The sequence below is a fragment of the Crocodylus siamensis genome, chromosome 1 (assembly GCF_052110815.1).
Source record: "Crocodylus siamensis isolate JL-2025a chromosome 1, ASM5211081v1, whole genome shotgun sequence".
Taxonomy (NCBI): domain Eukaryota; kingdom Metazoa; phylum Chordata; order Crocodylia; family Crocodylidae; genus Crocodylus; species Crocodylus siamensis.
This window is the reverse complement of record NC_143395.1, coordinates 96,561,271-96,575,524: the sequence shown is the minus strand read 5'-3', so window position 1 is coordinate 96,575,524 and position 14,254 is coordinate 96,561,271. Positions and strand designations below refer to the sequence as shown.

Below are 14,254 nucleotides of genomic sequence, written 5' to 3'. Positions count from 1 at the left end.
TGTCCATTCCTGCAGACTTCTCTATGGAGCCATTTACACTGCTGCTCTTTTGAAACCTCCTTAGTTCAAGAGGCACCAACCCTCTTCCCAAAGCCCCAGTTACAATCAGTGTCAAAATTTCTTATGTACAAACAGGTACTCCATAAGCACAGACCTTTTGAATGTCAAAGTTAAACTGAAGCAGCTCAGGTAACGTGGCTTGCCAATGACCGACTCCTCTTGAGACTCTCTTTTCCAATCAAATATGTGAACTTTTCATTTTATAAGTGTACTGAACTCTGCAGGTTTCTGCCCTATTCAATTGCTACACTTACTGACAAACTCCTATTTCAGAATATGGCTAACGACATAATTATGTATGGTACAAATTCCTAGTAAAAAGGAAAGACTGGGACAGAGCATTAGGTCCAAAAATCTATCAGACTTCTACAGCAGAAACATGAAAGCTCTGTGCACTCTCTCTCTCTGTCACTCTTAAATCAAAACATTTTAAATTCTGCACATTTAGAGATATTGGGGTGAATTGTAATAAACTTCCCTCGACTGAAGTACCCTTTTTTTCCTCCCCCCAAACAAAACTAATAAGATATGGAGAGACACATTTCCCATATTCCTTGCACACCAAATCACAGGGAATTGTATCTGACCCTAGGAGAGATCTGTAGGTGGAATGATGGAAAGAGGAACAGTACGGAATTTTTGATCAGTTGTACTTCATATTGTCCCATTTTTCAAAATCTAACTATTATTTCCCCCTCAGTAATAACCTTTGGGTAGAAGATGGCATCACACACTCATGATACAAATCTAACATTGCTCATTCTAAAAAAAGTATATATCTTTGGCCATCTCAGACATTAGAATAGGAACTGCGGTTTCAACAGAAAACCTTTTCCAAATAATAGTCACACAAACCCACACGTTCTGCAATGATCATATCTAAGATGATGATAAAAGCTGTAACAGGACCAAAGTGTTTACTTTATCTATACTCCAAAAGTTGCCTTTTTTAACAAGATAGCAACATGATTGAATATTTTTTCCTAAAGTAAAGCAGAAGCTATGGGAAAGGGGCCTCATATTCATTCTTCTTCATCTGCCCTTATTCCAGGTGGACTATAATAGCTATTTGTACTTTTAAAAAATCAAGATCCCAAAAGGAAGCTAATTCTTTTGTTTTGAACAAGAAAAGCTAAACTGCTGAAGGTTATGAACACTCAGTCTTTTGGGGGATTGCAGCAGGGACTATATTTGATCTTCAAGTTGCTTTTAATTAAAGCAGAAAGGCTATAAATTATTTGGATTGTTGTTTGTCTCCCTAATCAGCCAACAGAATTACAGTTCCACTTTAGGGCAGCACAATACATTGCCTAGTTTGTATTACTCCTGGTCTAATTTTTCTAAATTCATAAAGTTTCATAGCTTGTTAGTATTTTTAGAACAATGTTATTTTCTGTCTGGTTGCAGCTTTTGAAGCTTGCAGTGCAATTTAAAGGGCTGATAATGTTTTAGGACTTTTGCTTTGATAATGAATAGTCTTAATAGTCTTGGCACTGGCAGCAGCATAACTGCAGGAGGCAGGGAGGGAGCGGGGAGGCACAGAGGGGAAGCAGGGCATCAGCTCTAGGCGCTTAGAGGGGAGTGCCAAAATAGTACTCCCCTCCAGTGGAGTCTTTGCCATGGCAGCAGCTTTGTGGCACCTGGCCATAGGAGCTGGGTGTTGAGACAAGGCAGGAGCAACAGAGGTCTGAGTCCCTGGGACAGATAAGACCTTCCTTCTCTTCCCCCCCAGCACTTAACACACCCTCTCCCTCACCCCAAGGGAAGTTTTGCTCAGGGCACCAAAATTGGTGGTTATGTCTCAGGCATACAGTTCAGTTCAACGTTATTTGAACTTTATTATAGTCACTTTATTATATCAGGTATGTGTCAAACCCATAACATATTAAAGGAGGCAAAAGTTTTATTCACACTTTACCCAAACAGGTAATAGGTGTGTTTTCTGACTAGGTGACTTGAGACAGAACAGCAGTTACCATTGGCTTGTTTTGGGAATTATATTAGTTGTCTACCTGAATTATTTTCTAGCCTATGCGAATTATCCCTTGTAATAGAATTTCATTTTCTCTCTCTTCTATCTGTACATCCCTTCAAAGATCAGCACAAATTCTGCCCCAACATTTGGGGCTTGAGTGACATGTAAGCAGTAAGCAGATTACATGACAGTTTTCTGCACAGGGTTGAGTTTTACCCTATGGGAGTAAGTACAGACAGTCAAAAAGCCTGAGGCTGAATCAATTAAATCTTCTCAGGTTAGTTTAAAATCGTATTGATTGAACCAATCAGCAAGTGAATAGGCATTCACTTTCGATTCTGGAAATGCAGCCACATGCCTGAAGTGAGCCAAGCCAGAAGCCCCAGGCCACTGGAGTATACCTCCCTGGTCACCTGAAGCAGACAGCTTGGACCAAGGGTAACCTGTTCACCCTGTGAAGGGGGAGGTTGAGGGGAAGGTACAAAGCATTCTGGGATGCTGGGGGACTGTCAGTTAACTTGAATGTGGAACAGGGACAGAAGTTCAATAAACTGATTTAAACTAAATCAGCTAAGTCTGATATAACTTCCCTCTAGGCTTATCTTAAACTGGTTTAAGCCATTTTGAAAGCCATTTATGCGCACTGAACTTCTACTGTATTATAGACTTGAACCAGTTTCCAGTCACATATACATATGTGTAGTTTCTGCCTTACCCTGGACACACAAGATAAGTAATTATAAGCAAAGAAATACAAACAGAATCATTATTACAAACTGCTTTGGAGAAATGTACTTTCTCATCTTTCACAAATGAGAGTAACTGTAGAGCTATAAGTGGCATGGGATTCTGGGACAGATGGACTACCTGATTCTACCTTTAGCCGCAGGAGCACAACTAAGATGGATCAAGAAAAGCAACTTGGTGGGGCCGCAAAAATAGCAACCACAACCTCAGCCAGTGGTCTGATCACTGCCACTGCCCCATGCACTCCTGCTGGCCAGGGTACAAAACTGACCAATTATGTGCTTAACCTAGGGCAAGGGGGGCGGGGGGGGTTTTCATGCTGCTGATGCTGTTTGAGCCTTCTGGGAGCACAATGATGGAAAAGTTAAGGCGTCTTACTATAGCTCCATGGGCATGAGTTTTGATCACAAACTGAACGCAGACAAAAGACTATCTTCAGATGACCCATCTGTAAATGGGTACCTGGTCACTCAAGTTAAGAAGTCAAAGGCAGGTAGGCAGCATTCTAGTTATCCCATTTCCTTGTATGCTACTGAGTACAGAACTGACATGCATTAACCATGATAGCACTAAGGGCTGCCAGGTTCAGCAAGACCCCTTGCCTTTTGTACTGTTTGCTAATAAACTTTCAAAAACATACACCGTAGCATTAAAAATAGAAAGAGTAAGAGGGTGTAAGCAGTGTAAAAGTGTAAGAGATGCTTAAAACTAAACAGCAAACCATTAACAGAATTGTCGTCATAGAATCTGTCAAAAACAACAGGACACTGAAAAGGGTAAGACAAAAAAATACCATGCGTACAATACAGCACAGAGAAAAGAAAATGAAAAAAAAGTAAACTACTACAACATGCTTGACGTGAATTTTCGACAGCAAACACGACTCCGTCTCTTAGTTGAGGCTTAAGCAAAAAATTGTTTTGTTCCTCAGTTAAAAAGGTGGAGGTAAGTGAAGATAAATTTTGCCAGTCAGATCAGAACAAACCAGAAGCACCGTGGAAAAAAAAAAAAAAAAAGAGAGAGAATCTAAAAGATTTTCTGTAATTTCTTTTGCAGCTGAATTCTTAAAATCATCATCCAACACCAGAGTGGTGCTTGGTATAATTCCATAGTCCAGACTTTATGAAGTACTGTATGCCAGGCTTATATCTCCCACAATAGCTTTTTTGGGGTAAAATGGCTTGCCACAGCACCCAAGGTATTAATTCTTTTTTTTCCCCACCCTCACAATACCAGTTTCAGCTGTTCACCCGGTCGGTCTAAACAGAAATGCCTGAAGTAACAAGAAGAGGGAGAAGAGAATCTACTTTTTGTCCTTATTGGGATAAATGTATTGTCTGAATGAGACAACTATACCACAACTCCCCTGTACTAGTTGGCCATATTTCTCCAATCTCTAATTCGCTCATGGCATGCAAACTTTCTGACATGAAGCCAATACATGTTCTTATAATAAAAGTCAGGAGGGCAAACAGGGTAGTGATGGGGAGATTCTCTGCCCTGATCTGCTTCCTTTATACAACTCGGATGATGCAAAAAGGGATGAAAAAAACCCCCTCACAACTACTGTGCTGGAATATAACTGCCTGACACAAATTTAGAGTAAACCTACGCAGCTCTAAACTATGCTACGTTGATCCAGAACAAAAGAACCAAGGAGATGCAACAGGTTGATGATCCTCATCTTCTCTACTTTCCATTTTTAATTAATTGCCTTGGGTGGTTGTATGGGAAAAAGTGGAATCGCAGTTTATTAGGCAGCCCTCTAGGATCAGATACAGCCACCTGAACTCCAACCAGAGGGTTCCACAGCCCAGAAGGGGAGCAGACAGCCAAGCAGTAAGCATGACGTAGCACTACCATATCATGTGAAACTTACTCCTGGGGCTGTAGGACAAGCAGTGGCCGGCCAGTGGGGAACAGAATGCCTTCTACCATTACCTGGTACCACTGTCTAAATTCAAATAGATTAGCTTAAAAACTTGTGGAATGTGGCTCAAGAACACATTTTCCATTCACGATAAAATACAACATCCTCTTAACACAACTACCATGGAAGTTGTGTCCTTTCTGGATACCACTGCTTTATGGATAACAGGAAGCTTGTTCATAGTGGGATAGGTCATTGTCACCATTCGCTGCAGGTCAAAAATATACAACTCAAAAGTTCCAATAAATGCCACAATTCCATTAAACATCTGACACTACAACCCCTCTGTGATGCTGACTTTTCTAGATTTTGTTTTACTTTTGCTTTCTGCTCTTGCCCACTCCCCATAGAGAAATGGCATCCTTCATAAAATAGATTTTTGGAGCCATCTACTTCCATCGTCAATGCATCACTCTTCTCTGCAGCACTCTAGGGAGTTTCTGCCATTGTTTCCATATTACCATCTCATCTTGGAACCTACTGGACAAATGTTTCACTTCATCTTTCAACTTTTCCTCCATATGCTTCCACAGCTTGCAAAACAATTTTAAGTGAGAATTTGGAAGGTAATTCAGAATTCACTAGGTGACCAGATGACTGAACCACTGGGTACATCTGAGAGAGAGGGGATGCAGAGCAAATAAGAGTGCCTTCCCCTTTTTCCCAGCTGGCAGGGTCCTTCCCAACCATGCCAATTCCAAGCTGTAAATAAGCTTCTGGCAATCTCTGCTGGTGCTAGTCTGTTATTTTGCTCATTTGTCTTTGAAATCTTTGCTTTATTTGGCAGGAAACAGAAGTTGAGCAGGAGTTAGCAGAACAAAATAAATAAACGAATAACCCTTCACCATGAGATTCCAAACAAATGCTAGGTAAAAGGTACAGGTCAAATGAAATGGGCACCTATTATTCTAACATTATCAGCGTATGGCTTCTAGTTTGCTGTCACTACCCTCCCCTTCTTCTACACCAGAAAGTTGTGTTTCATAGCAAATGAAATCACAAGCATTTTGTTATGTTTCATATAGAAGTATTTACATGAAAGCCATGGCATCATAAACAATTATAGTCATCATATTTTTTTTAGTTTAAATAGTAATGCTTTAAGCAAAACTCTCATTGCTACATGTTGCAAGACAGGAGGGCAAAAAGGATGATTTTAATCTAAAAATATATTATTATTTTTAGATGCAACATTTTTAAGGACCATTAAAAAATAATCAAATAGTGCCTGTTCTTTGGGATTGGAATGGGCAGGAAACAAGAATTCCATGTCAAATTTCTGAAGTCTCAATATTTGTTTCCAGGCCACATTGAAAGAAGGGTTGGATGGGAGGAAACAGAGATTCTTCCGTTTGAACTGACAAACTCCAAAAAGCCTGGTGGCTGGAACACTCAGCTGGGATGTGGAACAATCCTAAATCAAGACAAGAACTTGAACGTGGGTTTCCACATTCCAGGTGAGTGCCTGGAAAAAAAAACAAAAAAAAAAAAACACACAGAATTCCCAGCCAGACATAAATAAAGATACCCGAACAAAAAGATAAGAGTCACATCCACAAAATCCCGAGCAGAAGAACTATATGGAACGGAAGAATGAACCCACTAGCTCACTGTCACAGGCAGCCCCTTTGAAGACACGAAGACACTACTCCTGCCCCCCAGGAGCGGAAATAGGAGAGCATGCCTATCTGAGTGCTTATGACGTAGGTCTGACTCACCATACCCTCAGAACTCCTTTGTCACCCTCCCAACTGTAACTTCTCTTCTTTAGAGAGAGTAAATGTAGAGCTGGCAGAGACTGGAACTGCCGAAGGGAAGAGATGCAGAATTTTCTATATAAGCAGTAAGCATATATGAAAATTACCAAGGTCTAGCTGAGTGGAAGCACCAGGTAAATTTCACCATTCTGAGTTATAAATGTTATACAAGGGAACATATCAGATACGTTTCTGTTGATTTCAACTATTTTTCTATCTTCCATATGCTTGAATACCCAAGTACAAATATTTTCTCCTAGAGAAATGTTCCTGAGACCTACAAGAGAACTATAGCAGTTCATTAATTGAAAGTAATGACAGTATTCTGTAAGGAATCAGACATATACCTTCAGGAAATATGGTAATAAAGATAATTCCATCCACTATATTCTGGGGAGGTCATCAGGTTTTCTTTTCCTCTTAGCAATTTACTCACATAGCACTCACCCAGGACTAAGTCAGATACAAGTACTTGTAACCCTCAGGTATTATTAGCAATGCTGTAGTTCAGAGGTTCCCAAACTTTTTTATTGAGTACCCAATTCCAAAGTTACCAGATGCCCCCACGTTTTGAATTTTAACCCCTTAAATGCCAATTATTATAATGAAAATTAAATCCGCTGTTGCACAATGTCTCCCGCGTGCCCCCCAGAGATGTCTTGAGTACCTCCAGGGATGTGCATATAACAGTTTGGGAACCCTTGCTGTAGTTGCTCTGTATGGCACGTAAAATTGCATATGATAAAGCAGTAGCTGCAGCTGGCTTCCCAAAAAGGAGCTGGGGATGCTGCTGAATTATGTTTCCTCCTGTTCTTGTGGAAAGTAACTGCACACATACAGACTCCCAGTTCACATTTGTTCTGAATTATTAGAAATCAGATGTGACCACATCCAAGCCAGGAGAAAGAACAGAAAAATTAAACAAATTGTTCCAGTGTTTCACAGAATTCATGCCTGCATTAGGTGAATCATCTACCCCATTCTCCTTAACATCTTAAAAAATTCAGTTTTGAACTGCATTGCATAGGCAAATCAAACAGTGTCTCATCAACGCTTCCCTGCTATTAGCTACATGTCTTCTTGACAAAGCAAACTTGCTTAAGTAATCAAAAAATTAAGCAACAACTGCTCCAGACCTATTTAAAATCTGCAGAGGCATGAGACTTTTGTTTGTTTGAGGTATTATACACATACAGGCACCACACAATAAACCCACATGCAAACAGAGACTACACGGATCGCCTCAGCGACGCCAATTTTACAGCTCTGTTCTGCCTCCTCCCATTTCATAGCTCCAGTCAGAGAAGCACCGGTATAACCTTCTTCAGGGATTTTGCCTTTCAAATGCAAAGCTACAGAAAACCCAACATTGTGGAGATTCCCATTATTCGTTTTGGAGAGTTAGTCTCAGAGTCTCATAGCACAAGCAGAGCAGAAACACTTGGACTCTAGTCTCTGGAGTGCAAGTTTTCTTAGGAAGGTAGTCACTAGCTGGGTGAAAGCTAGTTTTCTCCGATCTGGAGGACAAGAGGAGTGGGGAGAGGGAATCCAGGGTGGCCACAGCTAGGCAGCGGATGGGGTGAGGTACCCAGGTCTGTGCCAAGGGTGAACAATGAGGGGGAGCACTGGGTTATGAACTCTTGCCCTTTCCCATTAAGCACTGGGGGACAAGGACTCTCACCCCTGACCTTCCTAGCAAGAGGCCGCTTGTGTGGCACCTGGTCTCCCTCCGTCTCCCCAGAATGGCTTTACTAGGGGAGACACTCCAGCCAGGTGGCACCTGCTTTGCTCGCCGGGCTCTGCACCACCCACAGCAGGCACATGAGGGCAGGGTGGTCACCCTATCCAGAGGCTTCCAGGACAGGATAGGAAGAGATAGCACAGCAGCTGTGTGTGTGTGTGTGTGTGTGTGTGTGTGTGTGTGTGTGTGTGTGTGTGTGTGTGTGTGTGTGTGTGTGTGTGTGTGTGTGTATGCGCACACATGCACATGTGTCGGCATACATGAGGGTGTGAGTGAGCACGCACACATGAGAGCAAGGGTGACAGTGCGTACCTGAGAGCGTGTGCATGAGAGTGCACGTATGTGCACAACAGCGAAGGTGACAGTGCATGTGCGACAGAGTGCACGTGCATGAGAACATGGTGCACACGGGTGAAGGAGACAGTGCACGTGTGAATGAGTGTGTGTATGTGTAAGAGTGAGGGTGACAGCACATGTGTGAGAGCGCACAGGTGTGTGTGCGCACAAGAGCGAGGGTGACAGCGCATGTGTGAGAGCACATGCACATGAAGCAGCATGTGTGCATGCACAAGAGCCAGGGTGGCGGTGCACGTGTGAGAGAGAGGCGTGTGCACAACAGCACGCACAAGAGTGAGGGCGACAGTGCACTTATGAGAGCGCGTGTGCACGAGAGCCGGCGTGCACGCACAAGAGCGAGGGCGACAGTGCACGTGCAGGAGTGAAAGCACGCGCGTGCGAGCGAGGGTGCCGGCAAGTGTGAGGGCGGCAGTGGCCGCGGGCGGGAGCGAGGTGTGGCAGCGGGGCCCCCGCGCCCCCCGGGCCCGCCGCTGCCCCCGCGCCTCACCTGGTGAAGACTTTGCGGACCCGCTGGCGCACGCCGGCGGGGGAGGCGGGGAGGCTGGTCCGGGCGCCGCTGCCCTCGGCCGGCAGGTTCTCGATGGTGGCCACGACGTGGTTGGGCGGCGGCGGCGGCGGGGGCGGCTCGGGGGCGATCATCGCGGCGGGGCTGGGCATCAGAAGGCGGCAGCGGGGCGCATGGCCCGGCGGCGGCCGGCCGGGCGGGCTCCCTGCTCCTGCTCCTGCTGCGGGCAGCGCCGGCTCCAGCCCCGCATGCAGCGCCCCTCACGCCGCCGCCGCTGCTGCTGCGGCTGCTCCGCCGGCCCCAGGCGCGCCCCGCTCCGTGCCCGGCCGGGGCTGCAGGCACCACGGAGCGAGCGGCGGCGGCAGCCTCCCTCCCCGCCCTCTCCTGCCCGCCGACACCCACCAGAGGGAGCACACGCGGCATTTAAATCCCCCCTTCCCCTCCCTCCCCCGCGGTCTGCCGGGAGTTGTAGTCTGCGCCTGTGTGCGCGCGCGCGCCCGCTCAGCCCCTCCTGGCCCCCTGCCCTGCAGCGGCGCTGCCGGCTGGACCAGAAGCACCGGATTTGTCCCAGCATTTCAACCCTTGTACATGCAAGAATAGTAAAAGTGTTCAAAACATAGGCGGACGGGGGTCTTCGGGGAAAGTTGAGATCTTCTACTGGAGCAACTCAAATACAACTCAAACTATTGAAGATGGCCTAATACAAGATCCCAGATTCACCCACAGACCCCTGCCTGCCTCTGTCCATAGACCAACGGGGCTACAACCTGCACCCCAAGGCGTTCGAAACGTAGGGTCGTTTGGGAGGGCTTTTGGTTGTAGCCCCGTTGACTTCAGGACATAGGCCAGTAGAGACTCCCACTGCCAGACAAAGGGCAACTGCACCTGAAAGCTTGCTAAGGGCTTTTTTTCCAGCTACTCAGTTGGTCTAATAAAAGATCTATCCAAAGAGCCTTGCCTGGATCATTTGTGAGGCAGCTCATTGATGCAACATATGCAAAACCCAAGTCACTCTCCAGGAGTCTTAATTGACTTGTTATGGGCAGGGAGGTTGTTTTTTTCAGCACTTTATTATGACTGGTGGCCTCCAAATAAAACATGCTTCCATTTGGATGACCCAGTCCTCCCTCACTCGCTGGCAACTTACAGAGAGCAATAGAAAGCAAAGAAGACAACAACTTATTTGCATGCTTATTTGCACAGTTATTTGCATCTTTTTCAGTGTACAATAGTTTTTCAGCAAATACGATCATTTTGAGCTTCCCATACAATTATTTCATATGGAAGACTTGGCGACACTGCCCTTCAGGGCCAGGTGCTGGTGGACAGCAGCAAAGTGCCTGCCCCCATGTTCTACCCTGCAGCTGCCTAGCGGGAAGTGGCCCCGGGGACCAGGCTGGTGTAGGAAAAGAGCCCAGGTTTCCACTGGGCTTAGCCTCCCCAGCAGCTCTTGAGAGGGGAGGGTGCGGGGATGGATAGAGGTCTAGATGCTCAACTGGGCAACTGGCCTGGGAGGGCGTTGTTCCATCTTACACTGTGTCAATGGGCGTTAGTGCCAGCTTGGAGCAGTCGCACCTTTGGTCTAGAACAGTGCTTCCCAAACATTTCCTAAGTATGGCCCCTCACTCCCAACACACAGCCCCCCACTTCCCATGACCCCATCTGCTGATGTTGCAACCCCGTTTGGGGTCACAACTCACAGTTTGGAAACAGCTGGTCTAGAAACTCTTGACCACTTTGGGCATCACTGGTCTAGAAACTCTTGAGAGGGGAAGGTATAGAGATCTAGATGCTCAACCAGGTAACTGGCCTTCTCTTGCTATCCCCCACCTGCACAGCTGTGACTTGCCACTAGAGGCCTGGTGAGCAGGGGCAGGACTAGGAGCTGCAGCTGTGAGTTGCTACTGCCCCTGCCTTATGGGGGGAGATCCTGGAGGACTTCACCTTGGATGGCACATCTGTGGGAAGTAGCCAAATGGTAATGGAACAGGAGCCAGGTATGCAGAGCAGAGATCATCCTGTCCTGGAGAGGTGTCATTTAAGCCACATACTGAGTGCTTAAAACCACTTGAAGGTGTTAATGTGCGGACAGTCCAGGGGTTAGGAGCTCCAGGAGCTGCTCAAAATTACTGTGTAACAAGGCCCTCAAGTCTGAAGTCAGTCAGAAGGCAGGGGAGAGAAGCCTGTTCATAGACTAAATCATTTATAAAGAGGGACAACACATGCTTTCATGAGCTTTGGGATCTTGGCTAATGGCTTCTTTGCTTGTTGCCCCCCTCTTGCCCCACTTTCTGCTCCAGGCATCAGGTGTTTTTAAGCCTTTCCCAGAGGTCTTGGGTGTTGGCTGCAGCCCAGGCTGGGGATTTTGACTGCAGTATGCCAATGCTCCTGGGGACCTAAACTGGAGGGTCCTGGCTAGAGGATCTTGTCCCTCCACATAGGGTCATATTGATCACCAGGTCTGGGAGCAGGAAGAAATTTTACACTATAGTCAGACTGGTAAAAACTGTGTGTGTGTGTATGTGTGTGGGGGGGTGCCTTCTTCTGTAGTGGCCCTCTGTCAGGGATCTTTTGAGCGTATACTAACAATGTTTCATAAAGCAGGTTTCTCTGCTTTATCTGTGACAGGTTAGGGTGCTAGGTTTATTTTGTGTCAGCATTGACAGGAGTCTTAGGTAGAGTTGAGATTATGGATTATATAGGAGGGTTTGGATAGGGCTGATCCTGCCTCAGTGGGGTGTTGGACTAAATACCTCTGAAGGTCCCTTCCAGCCCAACTTTTCTATGATGATTCACTGTGCCCAGGATTTTACCCCAGATGAGACCGCTATTATGCAAATGCCTCAGGTTTTCCTTTATTTTTACCTTTCATGACAGAATGTTTCAATTATTCTCTCCTACCCTCTTCTAATTTGGCACCCCAGGGATGCCACCAGATACTTTCAAAGGTGCCTCCAGCACCCTTCAATGGGGAGAAGGGAGATGTGAGGAGATAAGCGGAGAAGGTCAGCCTCAAGTTTGTCCCTGCCTAGTCAGTTCACACCACCCTCCACTTCCCCCCCTAGACATTCACTGCCTGCCCCCTCTGCAAGGAGGTGAGCACTATAACATACAAATAGGTTTTTGAAATGGGGTGCCACTCCATTCACAAATGTTATAGAGGGGTGTCTCAAATCTAATGCGGGGTTTCTCAAGTTTAAAAAGGCTGAGCCCCTCATTATCTCAAGGATGGAGCCCAGGGCTCCTTTTCACTCCTGTGTAAGCTTGATCCCAAGGGTGACTCCCCCAGCCCATGACCTCAGTGCACCCAGGCAAAATGTTTTCTCACTCAATTCACAAACGTTATGGAGGGGTTCCTCAAGTCAAATGATGGGTGCCTCAAATCCAAAAAGGGTGAGAACCAATGCTTTAGAAGCAACACTACCATGATATGCACATCATCCCAGTGCTCTCTGTTTCATCCCTCCCTGTTGGACAAGACATGCATGTTCTAAAGCAAAGGTGGCCATTCTACAGCTCATGTGCCACAACTGGCACGGGTAGCCTCTGCGTGTGGCACACAGCAGATTGGGCAGGGGACAAGCAGCACAGCAGCAGATAGGGCAGGGAAGAAGCAGCACAGCAGCAAATAGGGCAGGGAACACAAGGCAGGACGCAGACCAAAGCAGTAGCTCAGGCAAGGAGCAGAAACCAGAGCAGCAGATCAACAGGGAGCATTAGGTAGGAGGCAGGCAGGGGAGGGGGGTGGAGGCACATGGGCCCCTGCTGTTCCAAAGGGCTCACTCATTTTAGGTACCCGTAGTTAAACACCCTGATCTTTAGAGATGCTGAGCAAAATTTGAGATGCTCAGAATTTAAGAGAACTTTTGATTGTGTCAAATTTTCAGAACTTTTAAAAACATGTCCCTAGGAGCTTTTTCCAACAACAGGTGCTGAGAAAATAGGAGCCCTGAATTACTAGACAGGAAGGGTGAAATCTGGCCCCACTGAGCTGTTGGATCATTGGTAATGGCTTCATTAGGGCCAGGATTTTACCCTAACTAAGACAGCTATTATGTGAACACTTCATTTAAAGGTTTTAATTTATTTTTACTTCATATGACAGAATGTTTCTATGATTCTGTCCTGTCCTCTTATAATTTGGCATGTACTGTACTAAAACAGGCTGTGTAATTACCACGCTCCAGCAGACTCCAACATCATGTTTATCAGTGTCCCTGCACTGAAAAATGGTGGTGGGGTGCTTTGAATTAAAGCTCATTCAATGAGCTTTAGTTCAAAGTACCCTGCCACCATTTTTCAGCATGGGGATGCTGATACACATAATGTTCTGGGAGCTTTTAATTAATGCAGGTCTCGGAGCTGCACTAATTAAACTGCAACCCTCCCACCTCCCAGAGCCCATCTATAAATGCCCATACAGAACACATATACCACAAAACGGACCTTTCAGGGTTTTTTGGTGCTGCTCTATCTGGTTTCTGGATCTTCTTCCAACTTAGAGAGGTAGGCACCTAGCATCTCAGATTGGGTCAGATCAGGGTATGCAGAGAGGCAAAATTCTAGGTATTTAAGGAACTTTCAGGGGAAACAGGGAGACACCTAGTGATTTTAGGTACATGTAGGCTTAGGCAGCTAGTGACAGTGGGGTGGGAAATTGAATTGCAGTTTTGGACTTAGGTATTTAGAGGTTGCCTGTTTGATGTTTTTTATGTGCCAAAACCCTTTTGACAGCTTGGTTCGTTATCTTTTTTCTCTTACTCCTTAAGACTGTTATGTTTCTTATTGTGAACTCAAATATCAAACTGAATATTGGCCATTAGAATAAGTTTTAAAGGGACTACATTGACCAGAAACCTAGTAATTAAGTAGTTAACGGAGTCTGCTGAAGCACTGTAATTACCATGTGCCAGCAGACTCAATTAAGTTGGAGCAGCCTCTCTGCATATGTATAGGAGCCCTATATGCCTAATATATACTGACAGGACCGGGCTTCCCAAAAAAATGCAGCTGTGACTACCATTTTTAGAACACGGTAGGTAGAAGTGATGCCACTCCGCCCTACCTGGTAGTTAGATCACTCACCCATAAAGTTGGACAGCTGGAGTCTAAGCTGTCTTCACACTGAAGGGATTCCAATTTACACTTCTCATCCACTAGACTATAAGCTTGGCAAGGGTGG

The 14,254-nt window shown here is 45.7% G+C and overlaps 1 protein-coding gene across 1 annotated transcript in view; it reads right to left on the bottom strand.

Annotated features, from left to right (window-relative positions):
* SLC35F1 (solute carrier family 35 member F1) overlaps nucleotides 1-9,460 on the bottom strand; it is a 428,569-nt gene extending 419,109 nt beyond the window's left edge. The window contains exon 1 of the mRNA XM_090038537.1: nucleotides 9,055-9,460. Coding sequence (XP_089894663.1) covers nucleotides 9,055-9,224 — 170 coding nt within the window. The 5' untranslated portion in view covers nucleotides 9,225-9,460. The remainder of the gene's footprint in view (nucleotides 1-9,054) is intronic.
* Nucleotides 9,461-14,254: the final 4,794 nt, after the last annotated feature.